At 50.3% G+C, this 21570-nt stretch overlaps 7 protein-coding genes and 1 pseudogene across 8 annotated transcripts; all 8 read left to right on the top strand.

Annotated features, from left to right (window-relative positions):
- Positions 1 to 753: 753 nt before the first annotated feature.
- Positions 754 to 3861, top strand: TEOVI_000511100 (uncharacterized protein; the record flags this gene model as incomplete). Its single annotated transcript, XM_067219922.1, has 1 exon — positions 754 to 3861. One exon carries the CDS (start codon positions 754 to 756, stop codon positions 3859 to 3861), a length of 3108 nt encoding a protein of 1035 aa, XP_067076023.1.
- A 696-nt stretch (positions 3862 to 4557) lies between these two features.
- On the top strand, positions 4558 to 7374 carry TEOVI_000511000:pseudogene (annotated as a pseudogene). The gene has a single exon. A coding segment is annotated over exon 1 (2817 nt).
- A 233-nt stretch (positions 7375 to 7607) lies between these two features.
- Positions 7608 to 8078, top strand: TEOVI_000510900 (Complex 1 protein (LYR family), putative; the record flags this gene model as incomplete). The annotated part of the gene is made up of 1 exon (XM_067219921.1): positions 7608 to 8078. One exon carries the CDS (start codon positions 7608 to 7610, stop codon positions 8076 to 8078), a length of 471 nt encoding a protein of 156 aa, XP_067076022.1.
- Positions 8079 to 8642: 564 nt separating this feature from the next.
- On the top strand, positions 8643 to 10790 carry TEOVI_000510800 (bifunctional aminoacyl-tRNA synthetase, putative; the record flags this gene model as incomplete). The annotated part of the gene is made up of 1 exon (XM_067219920.1): positions 8643 to 10790. The coding sequence occupies one exon, from the start codon at positions 8643 to 8645 to the stop codon at positions 10788 to 10790; it is 2148 nt and encodes a 715-aa protein (XP_067076021.1).
- Positions 10791 to 11666: 876 nt separating this feature from the next.
- Positions 11667 to 12989, top strand: TEOVI_000510700 (SET domain containing protein, putative; the record flags this gene model as incomplete). The annotated part of the gene is made up of 1 exon (XM_067219919.1): positions 11667 to 12989. The coding sequence occupies one exon, from the start codon at positions 11667 to 11669 to the stop codon at positions 12987 to 12989; it is 1323 nt and encodes a 440-aa protein (XP_067076020.1).
- Positions 12990 to 13360: 371 nt separating this feature from the next.
- On the top strand, positions 13361 to 16624 carry TEOVI_000510600 (uncharacterized protein; the record flags this gene model as incomplete). The annotated part of the gene is made up of 1 exon (XM_067219918.1): positions 13361 to 16624. One exon carries the CDS (start codon positions 13361 to 13363, stop codon positions 16622 to 16624), a length of 3264 nt encoding a protein of 1087 aa, XP_067076019.1.
- A 1000-nt stretch (positions 16625 to 17624) lies between these two features.
- TEOVI_000510500 (pre-RNA processing PIH1/Nop17, putative) lies at positions 17625 to 19709 on the top strand (the record flags this gene model as incomplete). Its single annotated transcript, XM_067219917.1, has 1 exon — positions 17625 to 19709. The coding sequence occupies one exon, from the start codon at positions 17625 to 17627 to the stop codon at positions 19707 to 19709; it is 2085 nt and encodes a 694-aa protein (XP_067076018.1).
- Positions 19710 to 20144: 435 nt separating this feature from the next.
- TEOVI_000510400 (ttaggg binding factor) lies at positions 20145 to 21293 on the top strand (the record flags this gene model as incomplete). The annotated part of the gene is made up of 1 exon (XM_067219916.1): positions 20145 to 21293. One exon carries the CDS (start codon positions 20145 to 20147, stop codon positions 21291 to 21293), a length of 1149 nt encoding a protein of 382 aa, XP_067076017.1.
- Between the last annotated feature and the right edge of the window lie 277 nt (positions 21294 to 21570).

The following is a 21570-nucleotide window of genomic DNA, read 5'->3' as shown; positions in this document are numbered from 1 at the left end:
GGGGGGGGGGGTCACGCGTGCACCAGGTTACAGAGCCATTCTTGAATGGCTGTTGCAACGTGTGGGCGGTCGAGAGGGGGTTCTCTGTTGTATAGTTATGCTTACGTAGGGATCGGCTTCGGTGGGGTTATCCCATAGTCTCTATTAGAAGTAATAAAGTGGGAAGTGTTGCTACTACCACCCGTAAGATGGTAATTATCCCCACCGCGGACCTTGTTCGGTTGCCGCGTGGAGCGAGTGTGGGTGTTACGGTTATTGGACCACGGTTCCCAGACCCTAGCGCAGTGTGCATTCTGTTTTGATGGCCACCTGAAGAAAAACGATCGCTGAGGAAGGAGATAAAATAGGGAGCGTGAGTAACGAAAGGAGAGATGCGCTATCGGAGAAAGTGCAAGCAAAGGTCCTACTTCGTTAGATCTCCCCATTCTTCCTGAGTGTAACAAAGGTTACTCCTACGATTGTTCCAAACATCTTTTTCCCCACTTTCTTTTCGTTCTGCTCTACTCCACAAGGGCTCAGTTTGTTAGCACCAACGGGGGTGGTAGAATTAGATTGTGAAGAGGGTAGCGGTTTGGAGCACTCACGCCCTTTTTGTTTCGAGTTCTTACACAGTGAGAAATTCCAGGTAATCCGAGGGTGGTCCCTTTTATTTTAATAGAGTATATATATATAGGGTCATCTAGTTTTTTTTCACTAATAGATCTCATCTTCTCCATTGATAGAGCCTTGTACTGCCCGCTTCTGCATTAATAAATGAACTGCGACAACCAAGAAGTCGTGTCGGTGGCCCCCGAAATAACTTCCAATATTGCTGCTTCAACCAGCAGCAGCTCCCCTTCTTCGTCTCAGGCATCCCCTGAGTTGCCTGCGCGCGGTCGATGTGATGCCATCTCTGTGACAGACTCGAGCCTTCCCGATGTGCTGGAAGATGTGGCGGGACCAGGGATGTCTCCCATGTTCAGCTGCTCCCCGCGGACTCCTAGCATTGTTCTCACCCCCCGCGAGGTGTCCGTTGAGGGAAGACTGACGTCCCACTGCATCCCGACCTTTGACTTACTAATGGTTAACAGGAATGGGGAAGAGGTATGCGCAGTTCGTGAAGGGAGCGCTCATATAGAACCACACAGACGGGACGCTTTGGTGGAGGAGCGGAACTCAGGAAACTTGTATTGTGGGGGAGGCGCAGGAGACGATGATGAAGCATTGCGGTCAAAGTTACTGACCGAGACGGCTTATTCCCAAAGTGCCGTTTTCACCTCTGGTAGTGTGGAAGAGCACCCCGCACATTTTGAAACGCTCCTCGTTCGCGGGTGCCCAGTGAATGCTGATACAAGTCATAACGACCCTACTCAGGAGAAATTGCGGTCTCTTTCACCTGTGAAGGGGGTCTACGCAACGTCAGAGACGATCACGGAAATTGCGAATGATGGGCATCGGCCTCCACTCTCATTCATGCTGACGGGCGGAAGGAACGCCAAGCGGCGTCGTCGAGGGCACCACACCAGCGCAATCACCCCAGTCCAAGCGAGCTCGCCTAGTGGTTGCCGCTATATGTGGGAGGAGGGCTCACAGAGATTTGGAGGTGCTTTGGATTTTTCTGGTTCTTCTATTATGGCTGTGGGTCAAGGAGGGGTCAACGTGGAGGGAAATGGCACTGCCGACTGGAAGCGTCGTTGTTTGTTTGCAGAGCATCAGCTCGCTGTGGCAATTCGGTGTCTCTGGGAATACCATAATACCATGTCGGCGCAGCGACAGCACGTGCTGTCACCAGCGGATGTAGACGACATACAACCGTTTCCGCCGACGTCTGGTGTGTCGACCTCCGCCGTGCCCAACGTCAACTGGGGACAGCAGGTAAAGGAGGATTTGGATGGAGAAGGAGGGATCACAAAGGGGGAGACAGCTGCTTATGGATATGAGCAGGGTGCCGATGTGAGAACAAGCGGAACAGATGAACAGCCTTCGGGTGTGGCGAGCGACGAATGCAGCGTGCAGCGACCTACCGCCTTACCGTTCTGTTGTGCCCCGGGTGCGGTCGCACCCCATCCATGTAGTTGGGCTATTTCCACTGAAGGCGCTGAAGCAAAGTTGGTTGGGGAGATGGACGAGTGGCTCGCGAGGGAAAAGGTAGTCAGATTAAAGCAAGAACTCCTGGCGACAGCACTGCGTCAAGCCCGACTCACCGCGATGCGCACGATGCAGCGCATTGAAGAGAGGGAATTGGAGTTTAAAGCGGTGATATCAAGGTGCAATGCAGTTAAAACTGCCCTTTTGGAAAGTGAGGCTCAGGTGAAAAGACTAAGGGAGCTCGACCAAAGGAGGGTTGAAGAAAACAAGCGATTGCAGCAGAGAATAAGTGAACTTAAAGCGGAGTTAAGGGGATGTGAGAGCAACATAGACTCAAACGGCGGTTGCTTCACAGATGCTGTTGGCCTTGATGACGGTGACGACCCGTTGAGTATGAGTGTATCTCAAACTCAGGACATTGAAACTCAGTTACTCCATGTGGTTGCTGCATTACAGTGTGGTGAGTCTCGGAGAAAGTGGGTTGCGGACCAACTTTCACACGTGCTGAGGCGAGTGAATATGGGTGTGTGCAACAAGGGTGTAACATCAGTGTCTGACCACCCGAAACTAATGGCACTCGTTGAATCTTTGGAAGCGCTCAAATCCTCAGAGATTGTGATGCTATCTGAGGAGTGTGGTACCCCTGTAGTTTTTAGAGGGGGTTCTGATGCCTCAACAACAACGTTGAAAGGTTGTGAAAGTACTGCCGAACTTTTACATTGCGCCGGAGAGTGTGTAGCTCAATTGGAGAAGCGGATGAGGAACTTATACACCCACCGCTCGACGCTGCGTGTAGAGATGAAAGCGACTCCCGTAGCGTATGATGTATGCGAGAGGGAAGAGTGCCAGTTGGCACAGCGGCCGCATCTGCAGCCAAAGAGTGTAGAGCCGCAGAGGAATACATGTGTGACAGGTTGTGCTGCGAAAGAAGAGATAACTAACAATGTAGAGGAGAATGTCTGTCCATCGCATCGAAATGATACTGAAGCACAACTTTCAGTCGATTCAGAGTTTTTGGGTGTGAGAAACCGTGTGCCAGTCTTGCATTCATTGTATGACGGCGGTTTGGCGCACCTACAGAAGCATCTGGAACAACAGCTGGACGAATTTAGTCATACGTTGCGTTTGATGCTTACTGAAGCAATCAGGTGGTTATTCCAACAGCAGTCGATGAACGTGGTGGAAAATAAGGGAAGTCCCGCCGTAGTTCGGATACAGCATAGCCGGATGCCCAAGGGACCTTTTGAAGAACAAAAGGAAAATCAACCAATGCAACAGGTAGGCCACGGCTTCCCAATTCAACCTTTAAGCGTGTCTGCAGTTAAGAGCGGTGCGAAGAACCGCATACCCGGCTTGTTCATACACTCGCAGGGGCAGTCGAAATGGACACCCATGCCCAGTCCAAAGCCTGGTGGTGGGGTGGCGTACCCCAGGGAAACACCACGGAGTCTGCCGCCATCACCACTTAGCGGCAGAATGACGTTACCACCCTTCGTTTTTGAAGATTTCGCGGGCCGAAGATCGACAGAATCTGATAGGGACGCATCTGCCGATGGGTTTACCGCTGCTAGATCGCAGCTGGGTATTGACGTTGTGGCTCCGTTGGGTAGGCAGCAGGTGGTTACAGGCGAGTTGACCCAACGAAGGTCCGTGTCTTCCCCAGGCCGATGTGACTCACTGTATATCCAATCATGCAATGCAACTAATAGCAATTCCCCCAGATTGTTTCCCCTTTCGCAAAACGACCCCAACCTCGCGGGGAGGTGGGCGTCAGTGCGTCTATGCCGAAGATAGATACGGCAGAACAGATGCCGCGCGTCTGTGGCCAAACCAATGATGTGGTTTGTTATTTTGATTTAGACTTTCACGACAATAAGGAATAAATTGTGGTTTTCATTTTTTATTTTTACATTTTTTAGTACTTGGCGGTTGGATGACAGGGGCTATCTATTGATGCTAACAAGCGTGTGGTGTAAGTAATAAAAGTTTTTAACGGAGGTGCCAACAAAAATTTTGTTACTAACAATCGTGCATTCGTTTACAAGGGTCCCTATTCACATTAGATCAGCAGGTTCGTTGCTTTTGTCATTATTATCATGGTTTTCTCTTCATGATGTCGTTACCAACTGTTACTCCTCCTCCGTATGTAAGTGTTCGTTACCACCGCTCTTATTGCCACTTCCCACAACAAATGATTTTAAATTCTCTTTGACGTTGCAATGAAGCGAGATGTTTGTTTACGAAAGCAAGTTGTTGTCGTTACCGCTGGCTCTGGAGAGTTCGGAGTCGGTTGGTACTTGCAGTGAAAATCCTTAAACCAAGTGTTACTGGGTAAGAGGCACCGCACTGTCCTTCGTTACATTTAGTTTTCATCCTTCGTATTTCTGTGTAGAAGGGTTACTGTGGACCGGCTTAAACATCTAACTTTTGCACTGTTTTGTCTTTGTTTGCATCGTAATTATACCCTCGTACCGCCACTGCTGTTAAACGATGGTGTTTTGGGGAAAGCTGATCATGTTCCCCCCGGTAGCACGACGGGTGGTGCCTCGCTTTGCGGTTGTATGTCCTCGTGGTACCGCCACTCGATACCATTGCGGCCCATCAAAAGGTGGGGTAACTCAAGGGAACGGTCACCGTTTAGGGAGCACAAATACGAGCTCAAAAGGGGAAACTTCAGTAGTTTTGAATTCAACTTCTGTTGCCGTGCGTCGTTTTCTTCGTGAGCAACAAAAGGTATCGGTCCGCTGGTGGGAATCGCCAGGTCGCGTCGATGCGTTACTGACATTGTTTCTGGACCGTAGTCATAGTGGTGAACTCCACCCGCTCCTGGCGGTGGAAGTGACGAAGCGTTTGGGATATGCGGTCGGGCCGGAGGGATGTGGGTGGGCAATACGATGCGGACACTCAGGGGGTTCGATAATTCTATTAACAGAACGTTTACTAACTCCTCTAATTCCCCTTGTTGCGACGCACTCGGCGGTGCGACCGCTGCTGCCTGTGATAGTGGAATGGCTACTCAGTGTTGCCAATATGCCAATGCAGATAGTTGTTGGACACGTGGCGCTCTACGTCAACAACCTCAGTGAGATGAGTTTGGAGGATATGTCCCGCCACGAGTGGCCGTCTCTGGAGTTTTTGCTGCACAATTTCGCCCGTCGGTCCCTCCATATCAGTGACGAAGCGGTTAAACAAGAAGTTAACGATGTCATATGCAAGATGGTGGCGCTTTTTGGTTTATGGGGCCAACGCCACCCAGCGGAAACAGGGCAATCGAGGAGCTGTTGTTCCGCATCGATAAATCCTGTAACTGATTCTCTGGAAAAATGTTTTTTCTGGAGGGGCGAGGCGCCGTTGCTTATTCACGGCAGCGTTCGCACTGCTTACGCGCGGTTCTACAACGACTGGTTTGATACCTCACCCCGGAGCACTGGTGGTCCGGCAACTAACAGTCCTTCTTTGAGTGTTTTCGTTGGGGATGATGATAAGCTGCGACGCGTGTTGTTGCGGTTGTCAGTTGATTCACGAGTGGGAGTTGGGAGCAATGAGGAAAGAGATATGACTTCAGCGCCCGTGGTGCCTGTCGAAGTGAAATTAAAGCTGGACGAGCCGTCTGTAATCCTCCGATGTATCGTACCGCTGGCCGAATTTGTCAGCCAAGTGCTTGATACCGGTATCGGGACGCTACTCCCCCTTTCGTTTGGGAGCATTCAAACAATTATTTACAACGCCATCAGTGAGCTACAAAGGCTACAGGGACAGTCTGCGGAACACCACTACGCGCTACTTCCCCATAAACCACGTGTTCATGCTCTCAAGGACCTTTGCGAGCGGCTCCTGTCCGACATTAAAGAAAAGATGCAGAAAGGCCAGCGCCCTTCACGCGGATCGGTTGGTGATTACGTATGCTTCCCAGGAGAGACCCCACAGCAGCAACTTCAAGTGCTTCACTTTTTTTACCGAGCGGCGCGCCACCTCGTAAGGGCCGTGATGGTGGAAAAGAAAGCAAGCCTAATGGAAGAAGGTTGTGAAGGATCTGTGCTTCTTGCGGGAGGCACGGTTGCTTCTCGCAATGACGTTGCCACCTTGCTTCGTAACGTTGCCTTCCGTGTTCTTGAGACATCACTGCTACGCTATTACAATGCACTTGATGAGTGCTCATCTCACTCCAGTGTGTGGAGGTCACTCGGTGACAATGGCGAAATTACCGCAGCCATATCCGATATTGAACACCACGCGGGAGGCCACTCGCCGCTTTTCACTGCACGACACGTCCTTCAGCATCCCTTCCAGCAGGATGTTATAGCGGTGGTGGAAGGACTGCGCCTCGTAGCAATACAGGCCCTTGTGCTCCACTCACAGCAGTGCGTGAACTGGTTGAAAGGAAGAGCCTACTCGAATACAGCGGCAAACGCCTTCTTCGGTGTTTGGGAGAGAACAAAAGTTGGAGGGAGTAGCTTGACGAACCATAATCAAAGCGGAAGGGAGGGCACCGAATCCGGGAAGTTTGACATACAACGGATGATGCGCCATCGACTTCTGTGGACAATGTTGTTGTTGCACCACGAATACTGCTCGTGTTGTGACCCCGGGGGCAGAGAACAGGAAGCGCATTGGCAGGCTCCTACTAACTGTATGGTGCTCCGTTCGTTGTTGGATATGCTGGTTCCAGACCCCACTTGTACGGAGTTTAGTGCATTTGGTTGGTCTTACCCTCTCGGGTGCGACGGTCAGAACTTGTCACTACAAACGGGTGGCAGTGGCGACTCGGAGTTGTGGAAAAGGCATGTTGTTTACCCTCCCGCACACCGTAGCTTCAGCGGCGATGCGTCGCGCTGGGACCTCCTGGACGAGCTTTCGCCCACACGTGACTCTAGCAGAAAGTGGTTGTGGCTTGGGACCACTGGGTCTGTGCGAGAGGCCTGCGCTATAGTGAATCCCACAGGCGACACGGCATCACGTTTTGTTGGATACCTCCTTCCGTGGTCGACGGTCGCAAAGAGCAGGCATCCGCTCCGCTTTTATGATGAAAGCGGCCAATCCGCAGCTGCTGCGGCATCGTTTGATGCAGCGGTGGGGACCTTAGTCCGCGGAAAGAACAGTAAAATGCCTCTCCGCCTGGTTGGTGTACAAGAGGAAGTGGCGTTTTTCCGGGATATGGAGCACACATCGGAGTTGCTCCTGTGCCCAGGCATTCTTGTCACCAACCCGTGGACTCAAAGTAAGGACCGCGTGAAAAACTCTGACAGAAATGTGCCAGATAACATGGAGGGCTTCCTTGACAATGAAGTCTACGATTTCCTTGATTGAAACGCGTTGCCATGTGAAAAGGGTGTACGTGGGGGTGAAGCGGATGAAACACATTTAGGGGAAAAGGCGTAGGGGTCGTTTGCAAGCTTATTATCCCATTGGTATCTTCGTGGTTTTGGTTGTTATTGTGCATCTGTGAGTGCACAAGTTTGGTTGTGCTCCGGGTTTCTGATTCATTTGTCCCTACCATTTTTTACCCTCGTGTTTTCACAAAGTTGGTCAGTCTTGGGAGGATGCTGCACTGTTCACAGTGGCTCAGACACAGAGTGAACGATCGCGGAGGGACCGCACACAACTTTGCCTTTGATGCCTTGACAAAGGTTTACAGAGACGCAGTGTATGGAAACAATTTATCACACTCTGGAAATTCTGTGACCCCTGGACATTCTGCAGCCGCTGCGTCCACAGCTTCTCCAACGTCTCCTGCGGAAATGCAGCATCAATTACCACGGGGACCTCGGCTTAGCGGTGTGCAAAGGGAAATACTTCAACTCTACCGTGATCTACTCAAGGAAACCAGACGAATGAGGGATCTTCGAACGCAGGCTAATCTTCGCCGATTCATACGGTCCGAATTTGACAAGAGTGCAAACATATCGCGGAAGTATATTACTCGTATTGAGTGGCAAATGAATTACGGAAAGAATAAATTGGATGAGTTGCGACATATGAGTCCAGACATGAGGTTCTCATTGGTACACTAGCGCACATTGGACGGAGTGAGGAAGGAATTAGTAAGGCGTGATAACAGTTTGTGTCTTTCGGAGCTAGGTTAGTTGAGCAGTTCCCTTACTCACTTCGCTTTGTATCTGCTATTGAACATGTTGCACTATTGTTTTTCGTTATCGTCATAATCTCGTGACGCATTTTATATGCGCTGCGGGGAAGAAGGTTGTGATTGAAGGTACTTTTTTTTTCTTCCTCGTCGTGCATCGTATACCTTTTCACTTTTTCCACCATGATTGGTGCTGTTCACTCCAAAAGCTTCAATGCTGATGGCAACATGTATCCGCAATAACCTTAGTCCTCTCCTGTCGCGCTGTTGGAGTTGCGCCGCCTTGCGCCAGAGGCAGCGGCGGGGCCTGCTGTTCTCCGCAGTGACACGGAGAGTTATTAACAGTCATGCTGCTGCTGCCTGTTATTCAGCGCGGTGCTACTCTCAACGACATCGCAGTGAAGTGCATGGACCATTATGTTCAAATTTGCGCCCTAGTGTAAACTCCCCCTTTACCACCACAACAGAGCAGAGCACAAAAGCACCCAGAACAATGTCAGCAAGTAATTGTCGAGGCGAGGCGGAGCTCTTGCAAGTGCTGCAGAGCTTGGGTTTAAGTCTTCCAACTATTTCTCATGAAGAGAAGCACACGGTGGAAGAGGCGAACAAGGAACTAGGTCGATTTGAGGTCCCTTGCATTGGCACCAAGAACTTGTTTCTCAAGAGTTCAAAGGGTGAATTGGTTCTCGTTTCAGCATTACATACAACCAAAACTAACATGAAAACGGTACAGAACGCCATGAAAACGAAGGACCTCCGCTTTGCGTCGGAAGACCTTTTACTTGAAAAGTTGGGTGTTGTGCAGGGTAGCGTGACACCCTTTGCATTGGTTAATAATGGCGCGAAGGACGTAAAAGTCGCCCTGGACAAGGCGTTGGTCGACAGCACCCTTCCAGTTGTTTTTCATCCATGTCGTAACGACAAGAGTACTTTAATAACACCGACGCAGCTCCAGGATTTCTTGCAGAAAATTGATTTTCCATATATTGTTGTCGACTTTTCAGAGAAGGCGACCACCGCGCCCGCCACTACTGATGCAAAAAAAACAAAGGTGGCGCCCGGGCCCTCGGTAGGCGAAGCCAAGGGAGACACCAAGGGCGAAACCAAACTGGGAATCATGGCGAGTCGACGCGATAACTTCTCTCAATGGTACACGGAGGTTATTACGAAGGCGGAAATGATTGAGTATTATGACGTCTCCGGTTGTTACATAATGCGTCCTTGGTCCTTCTTTATTTGGAAAAGCGTCCAAAAGTTCTTTGGCAGCCGCATTGAGGCGATGGGTGTTGAGGACTGCTATTTCCCTATGTTCGTGTCCAAGACGTGCTTGGAGCGGGAAAAAGACCACATTGAAGGCTTCGCCCCGGAGGTGGCATGGGTAACCAAAGCAGGCGAATCCGACCTCGAAGTTCCCGTCGCGATTCGTCCCACAAGCGAGACAGTTATGTACCCGTACTACGCCAAGTGGATCCGTTCGCACCGGGACCTTCCAGTTCGCTTGAACGCATGGAACAGTGTTGTGCGATGGGAATTTTCACACCCTATGCCTTTCATTCGTACGCGGGAGTTCCTTTGGCAAGAGGGTCACTGCGCGTGGCAGACCGAAGAGGAATGCTCCCGTGAAGTTTTGGAAATTCTTGATCACTATGCGGCTGTTTACACTGATCTACTTGCCGTACCAGTTGTGAAGGGCAAAAAGACGGAAAAGGAGAAGTTTGCTGGGGGGTACTACACGACAACAGTGGAAACATACATTGCAGCTGTCGGTCGTGGCTGCCAGGGTGGCACCAGTCACAACTTGGGTCAGAACTTCGGAAAGATGTTCAACATTTGTTTCCAGGACCCAGACAAAAATGATGACTCAACCCTGATTCCGTGGCAAAATTCGTGGGGTTTGTCCACCCGTGTCATTGGTGTTACCATTATGGTGCACGGTGATGACCGCGGCATAGTATTGCCACCACGCGTTGCCTGCTTGCAGGTTGTTATAATTCCCGTTGGCATCACCAAAGACACTCGACAAGAACAGCGCAACGTGCTTCTGGACGGGTGTAAGGCACTCGAAGGGGAGCTCCGCACCGCTGGCATCCGGGTGAAGGCTGACCTGCGCAACAACTACAGTCCCGGCTGGCGCTTTAACCACTGGGAGCTTAAGGGTGTGCCTGTCCGTGTGGAACTTGGACCGAAGGAAATGGAAACGAAACAGTTATCGTTGGTATTGCGCTGTGACGGTCAACGTCGCAGCGTACCCTGGGACGGTCGCATCGCTGAGACAATGTCTGACTTGCTCAACGAAATTCACAACATCATGTTCCAGAGGGCATCGAAGGAGGCGGAGGAGAACCGAAAGAAGATAACGCGATGGGATGACTTCACTGCAGCAATTAACAATAAATCGCTCGTGCTCGCGCCGTGGTGTGGCGCCGAATCGTGCGAAGATCAGGTGAAGAAGGACAGCGCTGAGGAGTCTAAGGCATTGCAGACCCAAGAGGAGCGGGAGGACGCCCGTGCGCCGAGTATGGGAGCGAAGGCTCTGTGCATACCGTTTGAACAGCCCGAATCTGTGGAAGGAAAGAAGTGCATATGCAGATCTTGTGATAAACCGGCGCAGAAGTGGGTTTTATTTGGGAGAAGCTATTGAAACAGAGCCAGCACATAAGTCACCTGTTTTTTTCCTTTCATATTCCTCTGAAATGATGTCCTGGCAATGGTCAATAATTTGCATCATTGTGTACTGCTGTCTTCTTTCTCTTTCCCCTTGCAGTTGTTTCTTCCCCTATCCCTACTTCTTTATTGTATTCCCTCTCCTTGTTTTTGCCGGTTGGTTTTTTTTTCTTTCGCTGTCCAATTATTATAATGTGGTTTCACTATCGATTTCATCTCATGAGCACACGACGGGAAGTGGCTGCTGGTGTCGTCTTGTGAGCGCGAGAAGAGGAAATAACCGCTGCCGTTCGCTACGGGAACGGTCAAAACGTTTTTCAACAAACTGATGGGGGTGGGAGAAGACAGGTGGTTGAGGAGAGAATGTGTGCGAAGAAATAAGTAAAGGAAAGAGGAGTACACTGGAGTGTGAGTAACGGAAGCAAAAAGGAATGTTTTCAGGCGAGTTAATTTCGGAGTGCAGTAGTGAAGACGAGAGAGGCTACGTGGAGTCAGTGCTAAAACTCTTGTCGTTCACCGCCGCTGTAACGTAAAACGGGTAGAGCTAAGAGGTGGTCAATAGGGAAAATGGTTTCAATTATGCCACGCTAAACATTTTTCGTCATCACCGACAGTGGAAAACGGAGGAGGTGATATTTTAAGGGGATTTCAGGGAAGAAGATTCCTCGCCCCCCCCCCCAAGTCTCAACTCACCACTGAAGAGCCTCGATTATTTGTTTGTTTATAATGCCAACTGCTGTAGTACAGCTTTCCCTTTTGCTGAATTGCTATTCTTGCTTCTTGGTGAACTGATGTTCATCCACTGGAAAATAGGCAATAGGGCAGCTGGGGGTGGGGGAGAAAGTGGAAAAGGATGCCGACTCAGAGCCCCCCGGCTTTACTGCGCAACCTGCACTGCTCGTTGCCTACCATTGTCCGCCTCTACAAGGATATAGCCTCATCGCTGAACTGTCCTTCTCGTGAGGATTCAATTAAGATGCTATTACCTCTTGAGATATCGACAGCAGCAGATGGTGAAGAGGTGATAAACTTCTTCTGCCGCGAACTTGGCATGAGTGTTACATCGCTTCGTCGGTGGCGATGTGCTGTGATGAGTGGGATGCGGCGGAACTGGTGGCGGGACTGTATGCGGAACAAACTGGCTGTGGTTCCAACTGGAACCTTGTCGCCCAACATGGATGACTTTCTCTTTGCACGGAGCTGCATTACCGATTTGAAGGCCGTAATATCACCGTTCCTGACGCTAGCACAACCACAAGCAGCAAATGCACCTCGTGGAAGCTCTTTTGTGGCCACACGAAATATCCTTCCCGGTGTTTTTCTGTTGAGTGTTCCCACCTCTGCAATTTTTTTCTCTAGTCCACCACCAGCCACCGACCCGTTAACGTCCTTTTTCATGCACGTAGAAGACCTGGTCGGTCAACTTGTGGCCGTGGAGTGTTCGGGTGATCCTCCTCCTTCGCATGCTGGGTATGTGGACTACCTAAAGAAATCGGTCACACCCTGCAACAACCTTCCATTTTTAGAAATGGGGGAGGTGACACAATTGTTAGGTAAGGCGAAGTCGTCTGTCGGCGTCACCACTGGTTTGGAGGATACCAGCAGCCCGGCACTTCAGTTGTGGGAGTACTTCCATCGCGATATGGAAGGCCTGCCGCTTAGTGTGTTTCTGCGCGAAAGGCTGACAAAGGAAGAGTATGCATGGTGGGTGAGTTTGGTGCTTTCACGTCGCACCGGGGCGGCTACTCTTATCCCTGTTGTGGACAAGCTTAACCATAGCCCGGAACCTAACTGCTATTACACAATGGCTACTGAAGAGAGCTTCTGCGGAATCGACGTGTTCGACAATATGCTGGCTGGGGTTGATTCTGAGTTGTTGTACGAGCCTTACTTGCACACGTTCAGCATTCGTGAGATCAAGGAGGGTGAGGAACTTTCTCTTTGCTACGCGTCTCCGGCTACAAATCCAAAACAACGCGGTGTGGTGGGTGCTCCAGTTAGCGGCGGTGGTGATGGCATATCTGTGGCCACTGGCGAAGGTCGGGCCGCCTGGCAGTTGCAGTGGGGCTTCATCCCATCTATCGATTCTCCGTATACATCGGCGGACCTTTTGGAAGTGGCAACGATTGTTGCGGAGCGGCGGGTTGATATTCGCCAGAAACTTTTTCCGCCCTAGGTACGAGGGGATGGTACAGTTGTTTGGAACACAGCTACCCCTCTTTCGTTGCACTTTTCGTACCGAGGAAGGCGCGTGCGTTATACTCGTTATCGCCTCAGACATACTCGCATGTGTGCAAGTAGCTTTCAAGAAACGAACAGTTTACTTACTTTGAAAGGAGTCGTCTAACATTGTTTCGCCGTTTACCTTCTTGCTTGCGTCTCATGAATTTGCCTTTGTTGGTGTACCTGTTTGCCCTTTTCGGAATTGTCGTCATGTAAATGTTTTACTTTTTTTTTCTTTGACCCCCGCACCTTTCCCACCCTCCCCTCCCTCAAGAGTGCAAAGTTGACCCACTATTCGCTTCTCACTCCCCCTCCCCGGGAGATATGACCGAAGCAACCAATGAGGGTTGTTTGACCCCCTCATGGAATGTGTCCAGTGTGAGAATCGCGTTCGCCAACTTTATGGAAAGCGCCCCTTCGCTCTTAACCACACACGCTTCACCGGCGACGTTGCCTGCCGAGCTGAAAAAAATAGCTGGGAGTCAGTCCTTTCGTGTTTGTCTGCAGAATGGTGATTATGGGCAGTCTTACATAAAAAATGGCGCCCCTTGTCTTATTATGGGTGCAGCACCGCCTGCGGCTTCTACTGACGGCGAGTCAGCGGATTCGAGGAAGGAGTCACGTGGCGACAGCGGTAGGTCTCTGTGGAGTGTTTTTAAGCAACCGGTGAAGATCGATGCCCATTCGTTGATTGTTTTCAAGTGTGTGTGGTTTGCAAATCGCGTGGAGGTGACGGGTGATGGTCCGGTGTTTTTCAACGAGTGTATGTTTGGAGCTGCTGCACAGCGCGTTCACAGAGGTATTTCGTCAACAGAATCGTTTGCGAGTGTGCATGTTTCTGCAACAAATCTGTGCGCCTTCTCTGAATGCGAATTTGTACACAATTGTGGATCGGCAGCTGACGTTGGGGGTTCCGAAATTCCAGTCCTTTTGGGTTCAGGGCGCGCAACACTGAATGTACACAACAGCAGCTTCTTGGGGTCTGGAGTGGCATCCACAGCAATGATGCTTACTGATAATGCTTCGCTTGAGGTCGAAAATGTGAGTGTCAGCCGCTGCAGTGGCCACAGCCTCATCGTAAGCGACACAAGTAGTGCTGTGGTATTCCGCAGTGTCTTCTCACAGAACAGTGGCAGTATTTGGGTTAGAAACCAGGGTAGTCTGGAGATTCGAGACAGCAGTCTCGAGGCGGTTTATGGAGGCAGGAGTAACCTCGTCCTCACAGAAAAGGGGCGCTGCACCTCCCATGGTTGTACCATATCTGCTACGGCAACAAGCGGGTTTTCTTCTGGACGATCCCTCGTCGTGGCTCGTGATAAGGCGCACCTTTCACTCGACACGTGTGAATTGTTTTGGGTAAACGAGAAGGGTCTTCCGGAGGGCCGATGCAAGCTGCCACTCAAGGTGCCCATTTCCGGCCACGATCGTGATCAACTAGACGAGCTTGGCTTATTCCTGGTAATGCTCATGGAATGCAGCGAGGGAACATTCACGCGGTGTTTGCTCCGGCTGCCACTAGTGGAAGAAGAGGGAGGATGGTGCGCAGCAGTTGGTGTTTTGTTGCGGAGCGTCCCTCGTGTTAACACGTTTCCGTTATATGCTGTGCAAAATTCCGTTGTTTATGATCGCGAGTGGGGGAAACGCACACCGACTAAAGGCAAGAGTTCCGCCACAGCTGACTCGCAGTGTATGTGGGGACTTGTACTGCCTTATACGTCCGACTACCGACATGCACCGGACCTTCAGCAACTGAAGTCAATGTGGACTGAAACCAACCATTTTTTTGAAGGAACTGGTGAGCGACTTAAAGATATTGCGCAGGCGGTCACAACCTACGAAGTTTATTGCAGGGCCACCGGAAGATCACCGTCGATGTTCCATGCGGATAATCACGAGAATCTTCCCTCGTTTTCAACTAACTCGTACACAAAGGAAGGTGATTTCTCGATTGTGAATCACCCGTCTCTTGAAAATACTTCTCCGCCTCCTGCTTCGGTGGCGGAAAAGAAGCCAGATCAAGAAGAAGGTACAGGAAACAAGCAAGCGCAATCGGAAGACCACCTGAGAAGTAGCGTACGTCGCACTAACGAGGATGGCATCAATAGCAGCAGCACAAGTCTGACCTCCTACGGTGATGATGAAGAGGAAAATAATGACCCAAGTAACCCGCCGACGAGACGTGGAAGCCCCGTGTCGGTGAGGGCTAAACCTAAGAACCCTTCCAACGGAGCAGCTTCTCTTCAGACCGAAGGAAAGAAACACAGTAATATTGTAGATGATGCAGATGTGCGGCAGGATACCGTTTTGAAGGAAAAACACCGACAAGGAAACGAAATGTCCCCCACCGCGAATGGTTTGGTCAGCATGCCTCCCATCTTTGTCCGTGCACCGGAAGAGCCGGCCGCAAAAGGTCACAGCGTGTCCGTGGCAAATGGTCAACAGAATAGCGATCGCCAGAGTGGTACGCGGGGCAGTTTGCAAATAACCAATCTTCGCAGCTTAGAGAAGCGGGAAAGCGGCCGAAAAGGTGAGAGAAGTCCGAACTTTCTTGACGGAGGATCAGCCCCTTCTGTTCCACGGACGCGCAACAACCCTGTAAGTAAGAAAAGGTATAAGCAATTCAACGGCGAGAAGGATATTTCCATGCATTCGGATGGCCTTCTGCTGACTTGCTTCACCCCGTGTTCGGCATCGCCACCGCGCCGAGCATCATCTTCAGTAGGCATAGGCGAACTATGCACTCATAAGTACTACAACAATGTCAGCAGTGCGTCAGACATGAAGCCATGGGATGTGAGGACGGCCCGAGAGATGGCGGGTAGAGGTTTTGAGTTGGGGAAGAATGGAACTTATAGCAAAGTGTCGAAGGGGCAGGCTGAAAGTGTTTGGGACGAAGAGGAAAACTTCAACTATGCCAACGGATTGTCGTATGCGTCCACTGACAAAGATTCCTCGTCAGTGTCTAGAAGTAGGCGATATAATGCAACAGGATCTTACAACGGAAAGACATACAAGAGTTTCACGAGTGCCCGTGGGGGCCTTGGTTTTCATGTGCGACGTGTCCAAAGTGGTCATGCTGATGATGCAACCGCTAGGTTGTATGATGAGTTCTTACGCAAGTGGAAAACGACGCAACACTTTAGTGAGTTATTAGATGAGTTGCGGAATGATCAACGAAGGCGTGAGCGGCTTTCACGGGAGGCGATGGAGAGACAGGCGGAACGACTCCATTCAATGGGTTTGCAAACGCGGTGCGAGCGTCATTCCCCACAGGTGGCCGGATCTGGCCGCAATTATGCCTTGCAGAGAAGAAATGAACAGAGGTTGCGTACGAACGACGACACCACGAACGACAGCACGGCGGGACTGTGCACACCAGAGAGCGTCAGGCGTCCAGCACACGCCAATACAACTGTTAACAGTGAAGTAGTGAAGAGAAGAGCCGAGAACGGCGGTGAAAGTAGCTGTGGAGGCAAAAGTCCTTCTGAAACAGTCACAGCATCCGACAAAACACCTGAGACAAAACAGGCTCGCAAGGGGAAGAAGCGAGGGCATACGAAGCGGAAGCGTAGAAAACAAAAACACTAATTTTTAATTTTTCCCCTTTCGTTATTGCACGCATATAGGGGATGGTTAAGGGTACAATGCTAATGGAGAGGAGGGAAGGGCATGTGTAACTGCGTGCTCACACCTGACTATGTGTATAACAAGGATGTGTTTAAGGGACGTGATATGATAAAAGGTTGTTGAAGACTCTACAGTGTGAGCGGTACGGCTGAGTACATATTGGAGTGGGTGCAACTGTACACTGTCGTGTTGTCCTCCTCCTTTTTTTTTAATTTTTACTTATTCCCTTCTTGCTTTACCTTTCTGTATGTTGGTTGGGCAGGGTGGTTGTGTCATGAGTACATGCTGTCCTATGGTGCATTGCGGCCCAAGTGAAGTTGTGCTCGAGTTCCTGCTGCCATGCCCTTCAACATCCATCGGGTGCGGTGACAGCCTTTGAGGGTTGGCGTTTTGATGTTCAACTGGGAGGAATAAAATTTAGGGTGTACGCAAGTAGGGCTGCCACTCTCAGCCCCACCCATTTTGCAGATCCTGTCTTGGGTTTGGTTTGTTTCTCCCCTCTTTTCCCCACCTTCGTCTTTTCAATGGTACAGTAGTTGACGCTGATATGGCGGGCGCCAATGATGTTTGTGCTAGTGCGATGTGAGTTTTGGCGGCACGGTTGTGGGGGTTGAAGGGGATTCTTTCAACCCCAGAGATATATTCGTGTATGTGTAATTATCTTTTCTTACTGCTTTGTTTTGCTCTTTATTTCCACCGCCCTCTCCTTCATTCATCAAGAGACTGGTGTGTAGCCCCCGCTGCGTCTGGGTTGCATTTTGCCTTCAAAGGGAGACGGTCTTGTGCTATGGTCCGTTCGTTGGTCATCACTACGAAAATATTCTCTTTCCTGTGCCGTTGTACGCACGATGCTATCACATTTCCCCTGGTGCTGTAGAAACTGTTCCTTTTGTGTATCTCTCCTCTCATCCTCTCTCTTTACGTGACTGGGATAGGTGACGAAGTGCAAAGAACACGAACCATGCCACTAGAAACAGTTAATTTTATGAATAAGAACACGAAGGATGGGGAAACATTTACCCCCACACCTGAGGAGATTCAAACAATCAGAAAAAAAATGGATGACCCGAAGTTCTTGAAGCTGTTTCAAGAATACATGAAGTCCATGGAAGACCCCGAAACCCGCCGCGAAGAAGAGGCCTATCTTGAACAAGTTGAGCGGGAGGCAAGGGAAGGAGGGGATTATAGCTTTGACTTTGTCTTTCCGCGTCCGGGTTTCGTTGTGGAGCTTTTGGAAGCAAAAACATCCTATCGTGTGAAAGCCACTTCGTCAGTGGCAGCGCAGGCAAAAAAGCATGCGAACACGCCCGTATACATTAATATGTGTAGCAGTGAGAAGATTGACCCCTTCCGTGAGGAAACTACAGGTGATCGCAATAGTAGTAATTGGTTCGTCCCGGTTTCTATCTCGAAACCACGAACAGAGTTGTTCAGTGAGGAACCAAATCGGAATGCGGGTGAGGAAGGGCAAGAGGTCGAGAGTTGTGGCCCGGATGCTGTGGTTGTCTATGATGCGGTGTTTCACCCACACACGTTGCAGTTGGCAGATCGAAGCGACCGTTTTTGTTGCTTTCTGGTGAACATTGCCGTTGAGCATATCAACACAGGTTACGGAGATAACCACGGTTTTCAATTTCGTCGGTTGTCCAGTGACGTCGCGTCAGTGGGGAGCCTGCAAAACCAAACGGTCAGGCGGGAGAAGGGCAAATCACCTTTTGAACTAGCGGCAAATGAACCAGTGTTGAAACGGCCAACGCAAAAGCTCCCCCAACCACTGGAGGTCGCGGAGGAAAAGTCGGGCAGAGGTTCCTCATCGGAGAAGGGGATCGCCGGTAGCGTCGGATGTCGAAGCGATGGGAATAAGGGAAAGGATAAAAAAGTAATTAGTGAAGAAGCCAAAGGAAGTTCCACCAGGAGAGGAACACCTGAAGAGGAGAACATGCCGCAGTACACCATTGCCCATCGTGGTCACATTGACCTCTCTGATACGTGGGGATGGAAGATTGTGGACCGCCGCATCGGCGTTCCCGAGGCTCTCGTTGTGAAAATGGAATTTGTGGGTTTGCAGTCCTCCTCTGCACTCGATGTGGAGGTGGAGGGCATGTACGTGAAAATTGCTCGTAGTAACCTGCACAATTACCACGGTTCCCTGCTACTACCCTTCACGGTTGAACCGACACCACTCGAGGCGAAATTTGAACGGAAGCGCAGCACGCTGACGTTGGTGTTACGGGTTGTGCCACCAGCTCCTACGGGAGTGAGCGCAGCGGATATGCGGCAGCAATTGATGGGGAGTTGTACTGCTGATGCCCCCATGGACGCCGACGCCGGAGGAGAGCAGGTGCTCAATGATCATCATACCGACGGGAAGAAGGCAGACACCGCAACCGTCGATGATGATGCAAATCCTACTACAGAAAGTGAAGACGTTCACACCGGCACGGCGGTTCCAAATTCAATGGAGAAGAATGTGGAAAGGAGGGAGGAAGACGTCTCTACACCACAGTTTTCCACAATGTCTGATCAGGAGCGCGTGCGGCAGGTGATGGAGAAGGTTCAGGCCGCACGACGAGAGCGGGAGCGGGTAGAGAGAGAAGAGATAGAGAAGAAAAGTGGTGAGAACAGAAAGGATACAAACACCGATACCACTGTCACAGAAGGTTGTGCATTGGGTAACGGTGCGGTAGTCGATAGCAGTATTGATCACAACCACACCCCGGTTGAAGCGGCAACGGTAATGCCAGCTGCTACCGCCGCGGTTCCTCCTTCAGACGGTCCTTCGGATGAGCGGAGGAAGGAAGAGGAGCTGGAAACTTTGCGGCGAAGACAGGACGCATGGCGTCAGGGCGTACAGCAGCGCTTGGATATGACGGAGGAGGAGGAGCGTCAAGAGGCACAGCGCGTTGAGCGTGAAGCACAGCGAGAAGCCGAGCGGCTGAAGCGGCGTGCTAACGCAGCGAAACTGCAGGAAGCGGCTGAAGCGAAACTTCGTGAGTGCATGAATGAGGTTCCTTTGAGCAACAAACATATTTTTACCATAGATTAGAATTATTACACAAGGTGCTGTGGCCGCGAACATTTTGATATATATATATATATATATATATATCCACCCCCTCTCCCAGTCGCTCATGTTTCCGTGTGGCATCGAACTTGCTTTTTTCTTCCTTTTTTGTCTCTCTCCAAGGGCGCCTCCCAAAAGGTTTTCTGTAAGTGAAGGAACATAGTGATAACTAGCTACAACCGAATTTCATTCATAAATTGTTGAGAGAAATACAAGCATTCATACAACCACACAAGTTCGCGTATTGCCAGGGAGATATATAAGGAAAACAGGGATTCATAAAAGGGTATTTATCATTCCGCTTATACGTGACTACTGCGCGCTGTTAATACACAAGACTTCAGTATACAACATCAAAATTTTGTTGTTCTTTTATATTTTTCTCATATACTTTGTTGACGTAATTCCAGGGGGGCAATGTACTGTCACGCTGGCGTTCCATCCACATCCCCTTCACCAACAGATTTCTCGGAGGTCCACAAGATTCTCTGTGGGCACATAAAGCAGGGCAACAACTTCTCAGTTGCGGCCGCCGTCGCGCTTGAACCTCTCCACGGCAGTTCGGAGTTTTGGCGTACGTGCGGATACCGAAGTGGAATCGTCTCCGCATTATTAGCCTCTTCTTTGGGTGTCCAGAGGGAGACGGACCAGTTGTCACACCTTGAACCGATGACTGTGGCTGATGTGTATGCGATGTTAAGGCACGTTGTTGACGAAAACGCTCATCTTCGACAGATCATTGCGCGACTTGAATCTGGTGAGTGTGACCCCGATGACGGTAGTGGAGGAATCACCTCGTCTACGGAGCGCCTTCGCTCACTTATTAGTGAAGGCTACGACGCGTTGACTGGACGCTCTTCCCCTTGCATGGGAGAGTATGATTGTGGTCAAACACCAGGGAAATGGAAAACTTGTTCAAACGGTGCCGCTGGTACGAAAAGGCGGCGTGATTCTCCTGAAGTAACGGAGTGGGCCTATGTGCGACCGGAAAGTCCAGTGCCAGCGAGTGAGACGTTGAGTCCCGCTGCCAATTCCGGTGATGACACTGTTGACGAAGCTGAACAAAATAATGCCTTGGACGTCTTGGAACAACTGCCCGCACTGCCGGGCACCACCCGCACAGTGTCATCTTTCGATGCTGTTGGTGAAATGGTCAACCGTGGAGCTGGAGGACCGTCACTACACCCTACTAATCCGAGTGAGTTTCGTGTGGGGTCTGAAAGGGGCTCTACTATCGAAACACACTCTAGCAGTGAGGTAAGCAACTTTGCTAATGTGGGCGTTGGGACATCATCCGGCAAGCAAAAACGGTATAAATTTAGCGCATCGGAAGATGAAGCTATCATAAAAGGTTTGGCACGCTTCACGAAGGGGCAGCAGAGGTTTCAACAAATTTACTACGCCTACCGCTCCGTGTGGCACCCTGCAAGAACTGTCAGTCAACTGTATGATCATTGGCGTGGGACGCTGCGCTATAAGGTTATACAACAACAAGGATACAGGGGAAAGAACAGCGTCGCCGCACGCTCTCCCGAGAAAGCCTCCAATATGGAGAATAACGAGTGAATGAGTTTGTTGAAACATTGAGGAACTTGGGTAAAGGTAGAGTCTTCACTGTGCTAGCGTGTCGTACTCTGTTGTCTGTTTGACACTATAGGATCAAAGGAGTCAACCCATTCGCGACCTTTGACCGAAGTAACTGCCGTTACAAAAAAAAAATAACAAAAAGAGGTAAAAATTGTATTCAATTGTGCGCAATGTCGGCAGCAGCAAGACGACAACCGGAAGACAATACACAGTATATAAAGTGTTTCTTTTTTTTTTTCTTTCCCCCCTTTTTCTT

This window comes from Trypanosoma equiperdum (assembly GCF_001457755.1).
Source record: "Trypanosoma equiperdum strain OVI genome assembly, contig: ctg_1018, whole genome shotgun sequence".
NCBI lineage: Eukaryota > Euglenozoa > Kinetoplastea > Trypanosomatida > Trypanosomatidae > Trypanosoma > Trypanosoma equiperdum.
Note: the sequence above shows the minus strand (reverse complement) of the source record. Positions and strands in the feature narration are given on the sequence as shown.